The following is a 12,066-nucleotide window of genomic DNA, read 5'->3' on the forward strand; positions in this document are numbered from 1 at the left end:
CATCCGGGTGTAGAAGAGAGCACAGTAATAGTACTGGGAGGGAGAGGGGAGGGGAGGAGGAGTAGTGGTGATGTTGGTGGGTGTGGGTGGATGTGGGTGTGGGAGTGGATTGTGAATGAAGAAGTTAGCAGTTTTAGTGGTACGGAGCACTGTTAACCAGAGGTTAACCAAAGGTCCACGGTTGACCAGAGAGTTTCCCAGTGGTTTGTTGGGTCAACCAGGCACATGTCAGTCTTAACCCAGATGGGATTGACCAGTTGGTTCAGGTTAGAGTACGGTGGCCCAAGCGGACATCTTCCGTCACCGGCACCTGGAGCTGGAACAACTGACCTGCTGTTGCCTCTACTTACTTGGCTCTCCGTTGACCTTCAAATCACACCTTCGACCTCCGGTCCACGGCAAGACCTCTCTGTGTATTCAGTCGAGCTCACTCTACGATCCCCCTTTCGCTCATATTCAACTGGAATACGGTCTTCTTCCCGCAAATCCTTACCTTACTCCGATCGCCTCCAAGCCACCCACCCCGTTACTTGTCACCTTCCGTCGATTCCCAACCTTGTGGTGTCTCACATCAGTTCACCATGGCGGACAGCGAGTTCTCTCCTAAGTTCGCTCCATTCTTCTCCTTTGTAAGTCGCTGCAAATCTTGAATCGACTCCTACGACACGGCATACTTGCTGTAGTCTGCCCTGGCTGCTCCGGATACTTCGATGGTTATTCATAGCTAATGACATACACTTACAGGCAGGAATTGCATCGGCTGTGAGTATCGCGTGAACAATCCCCGTGACCTGTGACCGCCCACTAATGACCACTGTGACAAAGATGATTTTCGGATGTATGTGAGCTTGGGTTTTCAACGGAATGGATCGACTGGGGCCGGCGCATTGACTTACTTGATTACAGCATTGGGAGCAGCATATGGAACAGCCAAATCTGGAATCGGTATCGCCGGTGTGGGAACCTTCCGTCCTGATTTGATTATGAAGGCATGGAAAACCCCATCTACGGTTCCAGGATGAGCAGTCGAGCTGACCAATGCAGTCTTTGATCCCCGTCGTCATGTCCGGTATCATCGCCGTCTATGGCCTCGTCATCGCCGTCCTTATCGCTGGTGATATGGACCCTCCCCCGACCCGGAACATGAGTCTTTACACGTATGCTCGGCCTGCAAGCCATTATTCTCAGGACGACAAACTGACGACTATATAGTGGATTCATGCACTTGGCTTCTGGATTATCGGTTGGCCTCGCAGGCGTGGCTGCCGGATACACTATTGGAATTGTGGGAGATGCGGTAAGCGGCAGTCGAAGACTTGTGTCTTACCTCGTGCAGCTACTGATAACTCTGGAAGGGCGTGCGTGCGTACATGCAACAATCGAGGGTTTATGTCGGCATGATTCTGATCCTCATTTTCGGCGAGGTTCTTGGTCTTTATGGGTAGGTCTTGGTGCAAGGACCGATGGGAGAAGTAGACAGTACGCTGACGGTGATAGGTTGATTGTTGGTCTTATCCTCAACTCGAAAAGCTCCGGTTAGAGGAGTTCGGCTGGTCGTGATCCCATTTCTCTGTTTCCGCACTTGTTGACCGTTTTCGCTCGGGTCAACTCCCTCCAACCCTAACTACGCCTCGTGAACTCGAGTAGGACGCACTCTGGGCGGGCTTACCAGACCGAAGCCTGAACCCGAATGCGTTAGACTTCACATGCACCCATGATATCCATAGTCAGTGGTGGCCTCAGATGGTGGTGGCCAGGGGAGTGTGTGGCTTTGATGTACTAGTACTTGGTTTAGATGTCTAAACAGCAAGCATGCAATCCTCAAGATTATTTCTAGTCGACTGATTTAAAGGGTTTATTAACAATAAATTAGCATCATGAGTACCTCGTAGTATGAGGATGATAGTGGTGGTGAGGTGGTGATGTCGAATTGCCCCGCTTGGCGGTAACGTCAGAGGCCTCTCTCTGTTGCCGTAGTAGTTAGATTACTTAGTGCTGCCGCATGGCTTCCCTCACCCAAAGAAGAAAGAAAGCAGAAAAGCTCCCCGCCAAAACTTACTCTTTCTTCTTCTACTTACGTCTTCCCGCGCTGCGCCCGCTGCTCCAATCGATAATCCCACGGGGCAAATTTCATCATCTTCTCCCCTCCCACTCCAATTTGCCTTTGTCGGTCGCTTATAGAAGGAGGAACTGCAGCTGAAATAGCTCTTCCAATTTCAATTGCTGCCCCTCTTATCTCACTATCTATCTATCTCACTTACTCCCCGCGGCCATCCGCGATATGAAACTCTTGCCCTGCTCATGGCTGCAGGATTAGTCGACCCCTCACATCCTAACGAATTCCAAAGCGCATCTCCCCCTTTCCTCCGACCCCAAATGGCATCCGACGACATTCATCAAAGGGACAAGGACTTGGTGTCCTCGGTGCGACCGCCCCATCAGAGACGCTTGAGTCCCTTTGTTATCTCAGGCCGCCCGGAGGAGAAACAATTAGGCATCTCGACTCGTCGGCTGAATGTCAATGACTTCACGCTGCTGAAGACACTCGGTACCGGTAAGCTAAGCTTCATCGCTTGCGCGGCCTAACCGGTGTCTGACGGTGGCGGTGTCCTTGTCTTTAGGTACCTTTGCTCGCGTATGGCTCGTGCAGTTGAAGGAAGAGCAGCACCGAAAGGATAAAGTCTACGCGCTCAAAATGCTCAGGAAAGCGGACGGTACTATTCCCTTCTGATCTCTCAAATAGGATTAGTCTTGGAAGCTGATATTCATGTCTCTTGCCCTCTACAGTCATAAAGCTGAAACAAGTTGAGCATGTGCGCAACGAACGGAAGACTCTGGCGGACGTTTCCGGACATCCATTCGTAACCACATTAATAGCATCTTTCTCCGATGACCAACACCTCTACATGCTGGTATGGCTGCTTACCCATGATACCTACACCCTCGAGTCTCAATTTGGACCTTTGAGATCTTGCGGAATGTGTTTCTCATGCTATGGTGATCTCTGACAACATCATAGTTGGACTATTGCCCCGGAGGTGAAATTTTCAGTTACCTCAGGCGCGCACGTCGTTTCAACGAAAACACGTCCAAGTTTTACGCCGCTGAGATTGCATTGACGATCGAGTTTCTTCATGACGTCGAGGGCGTCGTCTATCGCGATCTGAAGCCTGAGAACATCCTTCTGGACGCGGATGGACACATCAAACTGGTTGACTTCGGCTTTGCAAAGCAAATCGCAGACCGCGAGACCTACACGCTGTGTGGCACGCCAGAATATCTTGCACCCGAAGTTATTCACAATAGCGGGCATGGTCTTGCGGTAGATTGGTGGGCTCTGGGGATTCTCATATATGAGTTCCTAGTAGGACAGCCTCCCTTCTGGGATCAGAATCCAATGCGCATCTACGAGCAGATTGTCGAGGGCCGCATTCGATACCCTCCAAATATGTCGCCCGCTGCGCAGAATATTATCTCCCTTCTTTGCAAGACTAATCCGACGGAGCGGTTAGGATACATCTCCGGGGGCTCTGCTCGAGTGAAAGCGCATCCTTTCTTTGAGAACATCAATTGGGACGATTTATGGTACCGTCGTATTAAGGGACCTATAATCCCACGAGTCGACCATCCTGCTGACACGGGCAATTTCGAGGAATATCCTGATCCGGACGAGCGGAACCAGACGCCTTATTCTGACGACATGAGGAACAAATATGAACCGCTGTTCGCTGATTTTTGAAGGATACCGCAGTCTGAACCAGCTCTATTCGTGTGAACCAGATCAGCTTTGACCTGCACCGCCATCCCTGAATTGGTGCATTTTGTGTTTCAGCACACACCTAGGCCACCCAGGTCTGCAGCCTCACTCCTTCGGCTTCTGTGCCCCTATGTCATAGACATGGCAATCACAATAACGCCCCAGGTGCCAAGTCCGGACCACTTGGTGCTTCAGACGGGGTCCAGTCTTACTCCATGCACCCTGTTCTCATCCTACTAGATGAGTATGATCTTGGCAGCCCAACGCATCGCAATCACAATCGCAGCCCTTGCCTCTGCCTTAAACCCTCATGACGTGCCTTGGGACTTTCGCAATTATCGATCATCTTTCCAGGTTCTAACTTGACCAGAATCATGAATAACGGCGCAGCGCATGGAGAGACTTTGTTGCGTTTTCGTTTCAGCAAATAATCTAGGCCAGGCGCAAGGATCAAATTGTTTGAAGCCTATGTCTGAAGCTGATACTCGACGATGCATGGTGCTCGACCTTTTGTTCTCTTTATTATATTTCCATCTGTACGACCGTTTCTCTATTCTGTCGACCTCAAGCTCCAAAACTGCGGACCCAGCGCCGGGAATTCTCCCCTCACGTTGACCACAATTTCCAGTCGTACCCATCCGAAATGAGCAAGATGCCTCTTAGGCTCAGCCGCGACGCCTGCGAAACTTCCATCTCGACAAGCATTTCTCCATTCTCCGCTTGATAATGATATGATGCGACCCACGAGGCTACGCTTTTGATCTCCGCCCCCACCTCACTCAACCTCTCTTCCTTCCTTACCCACGCATGTGTCATGACTTGAGACCATTTGAGAATGTTTGTTTTTGGATATATATAATTATATAAACACCATATCGCGTATAATGAAATGAACCCAAAACCGAGGAAAATGGCAAACGGGCGCCAATGTTTGATGGATCAACGATGTATATGCAAACTCTTTGTTGTGAACGTGACTCAATCCAGGCCACTTGATCTGGCTCACCCGTCCACGTTCATCTCCATAAGCTCTTACCGTGGCATACAACAAACTTGAACTATAGTTCGACTAGCACAATGCAATCCAATTCAATTCAAGTCGCACTTGAAGCAAGCAACAAACCACTGATATAGCACATCAACCTTACACAAAAAATGAGTCCAATAACTTGCGCACCAAAAACGCACCCAAGAGACATGTTAAGCCGAAATGATAAAAACATCGGATTCAGACAAGCCAATATACGCAAACCCCTAACTACATACACCATACAACAGGTAAAAACCAAATATCCCAGTTTGATCCAGCAAACAAAACCAAAACAAGAACAACCCAACAAGCGATAGACGAACGTGACAATTCCCCCCAAAGAGTTCCTCAAGCTTCAAACCCCGTTACTGGCACAAGTCCATACGGAGTTATTGCTGTCTCTGCTGATCGCGTCGCCGGAGACGTAGAGGCCTAGGCCGCACTGTGATGGATTTACGTCGTGTTAGGGACTGTGAACGTGCGGTTTGAACAGCAAGAAAGGGGCAGGCAAAGCAGGCAACGTACCGTCGCGAAAGCGATCCCCAAGATGCAGAGGTTGATCACGCTGAGGAGGGTCTTCCAGGGCGAGGAGAACCATTGGCCTTTGTTCAGGACGAAGTAGAAGATCGCTGGGAATCCGACTGTGGGTTTGTTGCGGGTCATGTTAGGGATATGCTGCGTGGGTTTGGATGGGTGGTCGAGGGCTGGGGGGGATATGGGATATGGACTTACAGGCGAACCAGCAGCCGAGGAGGGCGGTCTAGAGTAGGATAGGACAGATGATGGTTAGTTGAGAGGTGGAAAGTATCAGAGGGGAGGGGGGGGAGGGGGGATGCATACGATGAAACTCAACAGGTCGTTGAAGATCGGGATCGACTCGGCAATGACCCATGAGACGACCCAGAGGATGAGGGCGATGGCCACCCAGGATCCCTTGGACAGCAGCGTCGTCTCGTGCATATGGTTCGTGCCCCGGAAGAGACGGACATACACGTATTTCGCGGCAACGTGGCCGTTGACGATGCCGGCGATTAGGATCTGCAAGAAGAGGGGGCTCGATGTTAGCGGTTTGAAGCTTTGTTGTCGGGGTGGAGATTCGTGCGATAGTGAGGAGGACTGACGGTTGGGAGGGCCAGGCCGTAGGCCACTTTCTTCATGACGGGTCCTGCCGAGCCCAGGGCTGGGGAGGCGACGTCGACGCCCACATAGCGGTAGATCACGACGGCACTGACGATGTAGAGCGAGGTGTCGATGATCTGGAGGACGGCGATGGATTTGGGAAATTCCCGCGGTTGCTCCATCTCGGAAACGAACCCGAAGAAGGACGCATGGCCCACTGTATGTTGTCAGGGGCGTACGGTGCAGTGTCAGGACCGGGGAACTCACCGTAGGCGAAGAGAATGTTGCTGACAGCTAGAAACTCGGTCTTGAAGCTGTAGTGTGTAACAGCGTCGAGATGGATGTGGCCTGTGTTTTGCACCCCAACGGCAATCATGGTCACAATGACCGCGATGGCGATGCTGAGGAAAGCTTCATCATGCTCTCAGTTCTCTGCCCGCTCGAGGTAGGAGTGGGACTGGGATATGACTTACATGCGAAGGAAATCCAATACACGTTTCCCATAGTCCGCGGTAGACTTCCAATGCAGCTAATAACCAGCGCAACGATACCGAAGACAATGGTACAGGTACCATGGTCGGTGATCGTATTCATGGCAACAGTGAAAGTCAGGATATGGCTGGCCATCACAAACACCAAGAAGAGTAGCTGGCCGCCTCCCAGCAGCTCGCGTCCGAATCGGCCTAGGATGACCTCGCCGGCATCTGCCATGCTATGAATGTGGAGGTATCGCATCTTGAACTGATAGATGAGGTACGCCGTGTACCATGCAATAAACGATACACCGATCATCAGAATAATCGAGCTGCTAAAGATCAGTGATCAGTCTTTGGCGTGGTGACGGCCGACTCACGGGACTAGCCCTAAGGTTGCAACAGCAGAGGGAAGAGACAGAATCCCTATCGAGACGTTCTCTGCCACCATGACTGTGCATCTCGGTGTTAGAATATCTTGGATGAGGCAATGACTACAGGCAAGTCTCACGTATTCCACAGCGCCTGTATGAAGGTTACCCCGGTCAGCCCAGTCTGTTACAATGAAGAATCGAGAACAGGCAAAGACTTACCACCACCCCAGTGTGCGATATTTGACTTCTGCACACTCTTCATTTCCGAAAGGGTCCTCCTCTGGAGCATCATCGAGAGGTTGCTTCTTTTCCTCGTCGGGGGGCATGTCATATGCATTGGGTACTGTAGTCTCCGCGAGAGTCCCAAACTCACTACTCACAGCCATTTTCAATCAAGTTTGGAAGAAGTATAATGCAGCTTAGTAGCAAGAAAGAGCGCAACGACTTCGAGTGCTAGCTGTAAAGATTTATGTAGGTCACAAAGCGAGGATAACACCACCTCTCATTTCAGGGTGAGGGAGAACGGGCTTATTAGGATATAGTGGTCCCAAAAAGGTATAAGTGCATTCTCCGGCAGATAACGAGGGAGGTATGCATGACCTATGTCTGAAGAAGTCATGGTGCAGCCTGGAAATCTGAGATCGCTGGGGTCATGAGCGTTATCTTCGACCGGTATCCCTTGTTACCATGACGTATGGATACTGGTAGCCCTCTTCAATTGGTGCCCTGTGTCCACCACCGATACTGTATGTTCATACAGTTCTGGACTTGGTGGAGGCTGTAGACAGGTATGACCAAGCTATAACTCTAGTCCGCATATCAAAGGATTCTGATACGGTAAACAGATTGGAAACGTGGGGATAAGCATAGCGTATCTGGGGAAGTGTCCCAATGCGAGTATCACGGCCAATAAGACGAGGGATGGTTTGATTAGCACCCTTGACATATGCTGAAAGCTGACTCCTGCAATGTCCACCATCAGCTCCAGCGGATCCGCTGGGATCCGGGCTTCTCCACATTGGAGTGATAAGGTATCGTGGAAATCCGTTGTTTTTGTTCGACTCGAGGTCAAGTATACTCAGCCACTGAGCCGATACTGACCTTGAAGCTAGTTGAGGTCTGTCAATCATGGTTGGTTGTATGTCAATGGCTGCGGATGGACGGCTGCAACCACGGATAGTCAAACCTTGGACATGAGGTTAGTGCATGCGCCTTCACGAAAGAGATAAGCCCAGCCTTCTCCTGGTTATGATTTCCCCGCACTTTCCTCAATTCGGAGGATGAGGAGGTTCCAGTTCCCTTGCTGTAGGCACCCAGCGACGGCTAGCGTAGCCGCCGTTCAGTGAAGCTGCTCACGACCGATGTTTATCGAGTGGTCATGATTCGTACATCCTTGGGCTTTTTGCCACTACATGGCCTTGATTTAGCGATTTCGGACATGTCTATCAAGCGTAGTTTCACTGTATTTGGCTGAGCGCGGTATCTATTATGGCTAACTGTGGTGCACCAGGTCTCGTAGCTCGGTATTCATTATGCAGCCTACTCCAAAGGCCGGCAGGACCCTTGCAGCCCTGACGGTTGATGAAGAAGCCCAATCCCGTCGGACCCGACTCCACCTCTCCACTAATCCTTGGCTCTGGGGTCGGGCGATCAGGTCCAACCCGAGGAGGTGTAGTGGAGTGTTGGCAAACTGAACGGCAGCAGGCAGAACTAGCTGAGTGATCATGGCCTTGGTGTGCGGCCCGGTCGCAACCCAATCCGGGACGGATGAGGCCATCCATGGCGCCAGGTTGAATGAGCTGAAGATGGTGACACTATCCCGGAACAACAGGGACATATATGCTGCTCGTGGGACGCGAGCACCGACTGCAACGGCGGTACTCGAACGACCATAATATTGAGCAAAGTTGACATCCTTCATTATCCCCAGATATACATTCACGACATATGTGGGCAAGAAGCTTAGCGTCGCGGCGAGACTCGCCGTCGATTTCTTGTCGGTGAGGGAGGGAAGATGGTGGATGCAGGTATCCGTGATATTTGCGGTGCAATAGGTGGCTGCGTATAGTGACCAGACGATGAAGAACGGCTTCGAGACGTAGAATTTTCGAGGTTGAAAGATGGAGCAGACTGCGTTGACGCCCAGTGTTCGCAATAGTGGTCGATTCAATGCGAGTCTTTCAACAATCGTCCTAACGAGTGGTGTTAGCAGCCAGAAGATTTTCGCAATCATGAATGACTGACCGGTCAATGATTGTAACAATTGGGGAGATGAATGTAGCGGATATTACACCGGCAGCAATATCCCCAGCAAGGTGTTTTTGTAAGTCGCTGTTCCATCTGGTGGTATGGAAGTTTTGCTGTAAAGTTGAACGATCTGGTGACATTGTGAAGCTCTGATTTCTGAGAAATATGAGAAACAAGGCACACACACGTTAAGATTCTTGGGTTTCTGATCTAAACAGAGGGGCTACTGTGAGCGGTTGTAGTGTACAAGGAAGAGTGATAGACCTAGCAGAGGGTCAAGATTGACTCTGTAGAAAGCTGCCTACAGAATTAGAATGTTAAGCTACGCATGGTGCCCTCTGGCTGCACTACCTGGACTGCAAGTTGAATTCATGTGTGACTTGGTCATGACAAGCTCGAATGAGGGAGTCTTAGTCAATGGTATAATGCAGCTGTAAGTCGGACACGGATTATGAATTTTTGATTTTTGTGTTTTGTCAATCATCAGATAAGACCGATTGATCGAGAGTGTCATCGTATCATGCCTGATAGCCCTGAGCTGTAGATGCATTACTTGATAAGGTATTAGCGGGATCTGAGGCCGTTTGTTAGTCTACCCGCTGTAAGATAAGTTAACTTCTTTCCACCTCGGCTGGACTCCCCGCAATCTCCTCACCCTCTCACCTCCTCCTGCATCAACGGATTGCGTCCCCGAACTGATCCACTTTCTCTTCTCGGATCTACATCCATTGACATCAGCTCCGGCTCGGTAGATGAGAATCATGAGGCATAAGAATCCCATTGCATCGCCAATGGTCGTTGCATCTTCATTGGTGTTCACGATTACCTCCTCACTACCACCGCCACCTTCTCTCCTCTCCCTTCACCTAAATTCATCACAATGGCATTCAAACTCTCTGTCTCTCAGCCCTCGCCGAGCATGCGCTCTCTAGTGCGTCGTGCTGCACGCACCTCCCGCACACAGGTCCGCGGTGCTGCCACCGTTCCTTTTCGACTTCCAGCCGCTCGAAATGAGCCAAATGTAAGTTGACTCGTCATGGCGAACATCGAAGACGAGAAGCTGAACCTGCTCTAGCTTGACTATGTGAAAGGCTCATCCGAGCGAGCCAAAATTGAGGAGAAATTGAAGGAACTCAAATCTCAATTACCGCTCAAGAGCCAAATATACATCGATGGCAAGGCGCAAGCCGTCTCAAAGGCAACCGACCAGCCGCTTCCCGCAGAACACGCTACCACATTCACCAACTACCCGTTGGCCAGTCCCGCACAAGTCAACGAAGCTATCGACTTGGCTCTTAAGGCCAAGGAGTCATGGCAGAACACCCCCTTCGTGGATCGTGCCGCAATCTTCCTCAAGGCCGCAGAGCTTGTGGCTGGAAAGTACCGATATGAGCTCATCGCCGCTACGATGCTTGGCCAGGGAAAGAATGTGTGGCAGGGCGAGATCGACGCTGCTGCCGAGCTCGCTGATTTCTTCCGCCTGAACTGCAACTATGCTGCGGAGTTGCTGGAGAAGCAGCCTGACCGCGGCACGGATGGGATGTGGACGTACGTTCGACGAGATTTCCTGATCAATGATCTGCTGCTGACTATATTCCAGGCGCGTTGACTACAGGCCTCTGGAAGGATTTGTCTACGCGGTGTCCCCGTTCAACTTCACTGCAATTGGCGGCAACCTGATCAGCGGCCCAGCTTTGATGGGCAATGTGGTGATTTGGAAGCCTTCCCCATCAAATGTCTACGCTAGCGAGATCGTGTATAAGATACTCCTGGAGGCTGGACTGCCTCCCAACGTTATTCAGTTTGTCACTGGAGATGCGGAACAGATCACCCAAACGATCCTGAACCATCGCGAGTTCTCGGGTCTGAACTTCACTGGCTCGTCGGATGTTTTCCGGTCCTTGTACAGCCAAGTCGGTGCCAACATCGGCAAGAAGGTCTACAGGGACTACCCTCGGCTCGTGGGTGAGACCAGTGGCAAGAACTTCCACCTGGTCCACCCCACTGCCGACATCACTAGCGCCGTATACCACACTCTTCGCGGTTCATTCGAGTATCAAGGCCAGAAGTGCTCCGCCACGTCGAGACTGTACCTCCCTGAATCACGGGCTGAAGAGTTCCTGACCAAATTGAAGTCCGAGATCGATGAAATCACCATCGGCTCACCTGAGGACTTGGGAGCCTTCATGGGACCTGTCATCCACCGGGCATCTTTCGAGAAGATCAAGTCGGTCATCGATGCTAGCAACAAGGACTCCTCGCTAGAGCTGCTTGCCGGCGGTACCTATGATGACTCCACTGGATACTATGTTCACCCCACTGTTTACCGGGCCAAGGATATTGACCACCCTCTGTTTGACACCGAGATCTTCGGACCAGTGTTGACAGTCTACGTCTACCCCGATGCCGAATGGTCGTCTATCCTGAAGAAGGTTGACCAAAGCGGCGGTGGCTTTGCTCTGACCGGCGCCGTGTTTGCTGCTGATCGCAAGGCCATTCGTGAAGCCGAGGATACCCTGCGGTACTCCGCTGGCAACTTCTACATCAGTGAGTCTCCTGCCTTGTTTATACCTTGAGTTTCTTACTGACCTTCTCATAGACTGCAAGACTACGGCTGCGTTGATTGGCCAGCAATCGTTCGGTGGTAGCCGTGCCAGTGGCACCAACGATAAGGCAGGTAGCTCCAACGTTCTTCTGCGGTTCACCAGCCCACGGACTATCAAGGAGGAGTTCTTCCCTTTGACCGGATTCAAGTATCCTAGCAACGAGTAAGAGGAATAAGCTTGGTGGTTTTGCGGTTATATACTTGTACAAAATCGATATCATGTTCATAAAGTTTGAATAGAATTTGTTCTCAATCTATGCTCCCTGCATCCTGTTTGAACAAAATATGGCTGGGCCCGTGCTACACCTTTAACTGCCAGCGTAGTCTGCATTTGGGCTTCGGGTCTTGTGGTGGTTTACTTCTAGTCAAGTTTCGTGATTTAGAATCACCAGGTTATTATTCACTCACTTGGCAGAGTTAGCTGTCATATCTAATGCGATGGCAAATGTTCCCTGTGTACC

General features: G+C 50.9%; 5 protein-coding genes across 5 annotated transcripts; 3 read left to right on the plus strand and 2 right to left on the minus strand.

The window, feature by feature from the left end:
• The first annotated feature begins 583 nt into the window (after positions 1 to 583).
• On the plus strand, positions 584 to 1,845 carry BO66DRAFT_390509 (V-type proton ATPase proteolipid subunit). The gene is made up of 6 exons (XM_025647027.1): positions 584 to 629; positions 745 to 989; positions 1,045 to 1,157; positions 1,213 to 1,297; positions 1,356 to 1,441; positions 1,498 to 1,845. The coding sequence occupies exons 2-6, from the start codon at positions 837 to 839 to the stop codon at positions 1,538 to 1,540; spliced, it is 480 nt and encodes a 159-aa protein (XP_025505470.1). The 5' UTR covers positions 584 to 629; positions 745 to 836; the 3' UTR covers positions 1,541 to 1,845.
• A 531-nt stretch (positions 1,846 to 2,376) lies between these two features.
• Positions 2,377 to 3,739, plus strand: BO66DRAFT_436898 (cAMP-dependent protein kinase; the record flags this gene model as incomplete). Its single annotated transcript, XM_025650953.1, has 4 exons — positions 2,377 to 2,554; positions 2,622 to 2,714; positions 2,788 to 2,912; positions 3,020 to 3,739. 4 exons carry the CDS (start codon positions 2,377 to 2,379, stop codon positions 3,737 to 3,739), a joined length of 1,116 nt encoding a protein of 371 aa, XP_025505471.1.
• Positions 3,740 to 5,142: 1,403 nt separating this feature from the next.
• BO66DRAFT_447836 (uncharacterized protein) lies at positions 5,143 to 6,830 on the minus strand (the record flags this gene model as incomplete). The annotated part of the gene is made up of 8 exons (XM_025651719.1): positions 5,143 to 5,229; positions 5,313 to 5,428; positions 5,520 to 5,547; positions 5,628 to 5,825; positions 5,909 to 6,123; positions 6,174 to 6,317; positions 6,380 to 6,711; positions 6,760 to 6,830. The coding sequence occupies 8 exons, from the start codon at positions 6,828 to 6,830 to the stop codon at positions 5,143 to 5,145; spliced, it is 1,191 nt and encodes a 396-aa protein (XP_025505472.1).
• Positions 6,831 to 8,245: 1,415 nt separating this feature from the next.
• On the minus strand, positions 8,246 to 9,140 carry BO66DRAFT_447846 (uncharacterized protein; the record flags this gene model as incomplete). Its single annotated transcript, XM_025651720.1, has 2 exons — positions 8,246 to 8,945; positions 8,998 to 9,140. The coding sequence occupies 2 exons, from the start codon at positions 9,138 to 9,140 to the stop codon at positions 8,246 to 8,248; spliced, it is 843 nt and encodes a 280-aa protein (XP_025505473.1).
• Positions 9,141 to 9,675: 535 nt separating this feature from the next.
• On the plus strand, positions 9,676 to 11,796 carry BO66DRAFT_346257 (L-glutamate gamma-semialdehyde dehydrogenase). Its single transcript, XM_025644576.1, has 4 exons — positions 9,676 to 10,021; positions 10,076 to 10,548; positions 10,601 to 11,547; positions 11,600 to 11,796. The coding sequence occupies exons 1-4, from the start codon at positions 9,881 to 9,883 to the stop codon at positions 11,770 to 11,772; spliced, it is 1,734 nt and encodes a 577-aa protein (XP_025505474.1). The 5' UTR covers positions 9,676 to 9,880; the 3' UTR covers positions 11,773 to 11,796.
• The last annotated feature ends 270 nt before the right edge of the window (positions 11,797 to 12,066 follow it).

The sequence above is a fragment of the Aspergillus aculeatinus genome (genome assembly GCF_003184765.1).
Source record: "Aspergillus aculeatinus CBS 121060 unplaced genomic scaffold BO66scaffold_15, whole genome shotgun sequence".
Taxonomy (NCBI): domain Eukaryota; kingdom Fungi; phylum Ascomycota; class Eurotiomycetes; order Eurotiales; family Aspergillaceae; genus Aspergillus; species Aspergillus aculeatinus.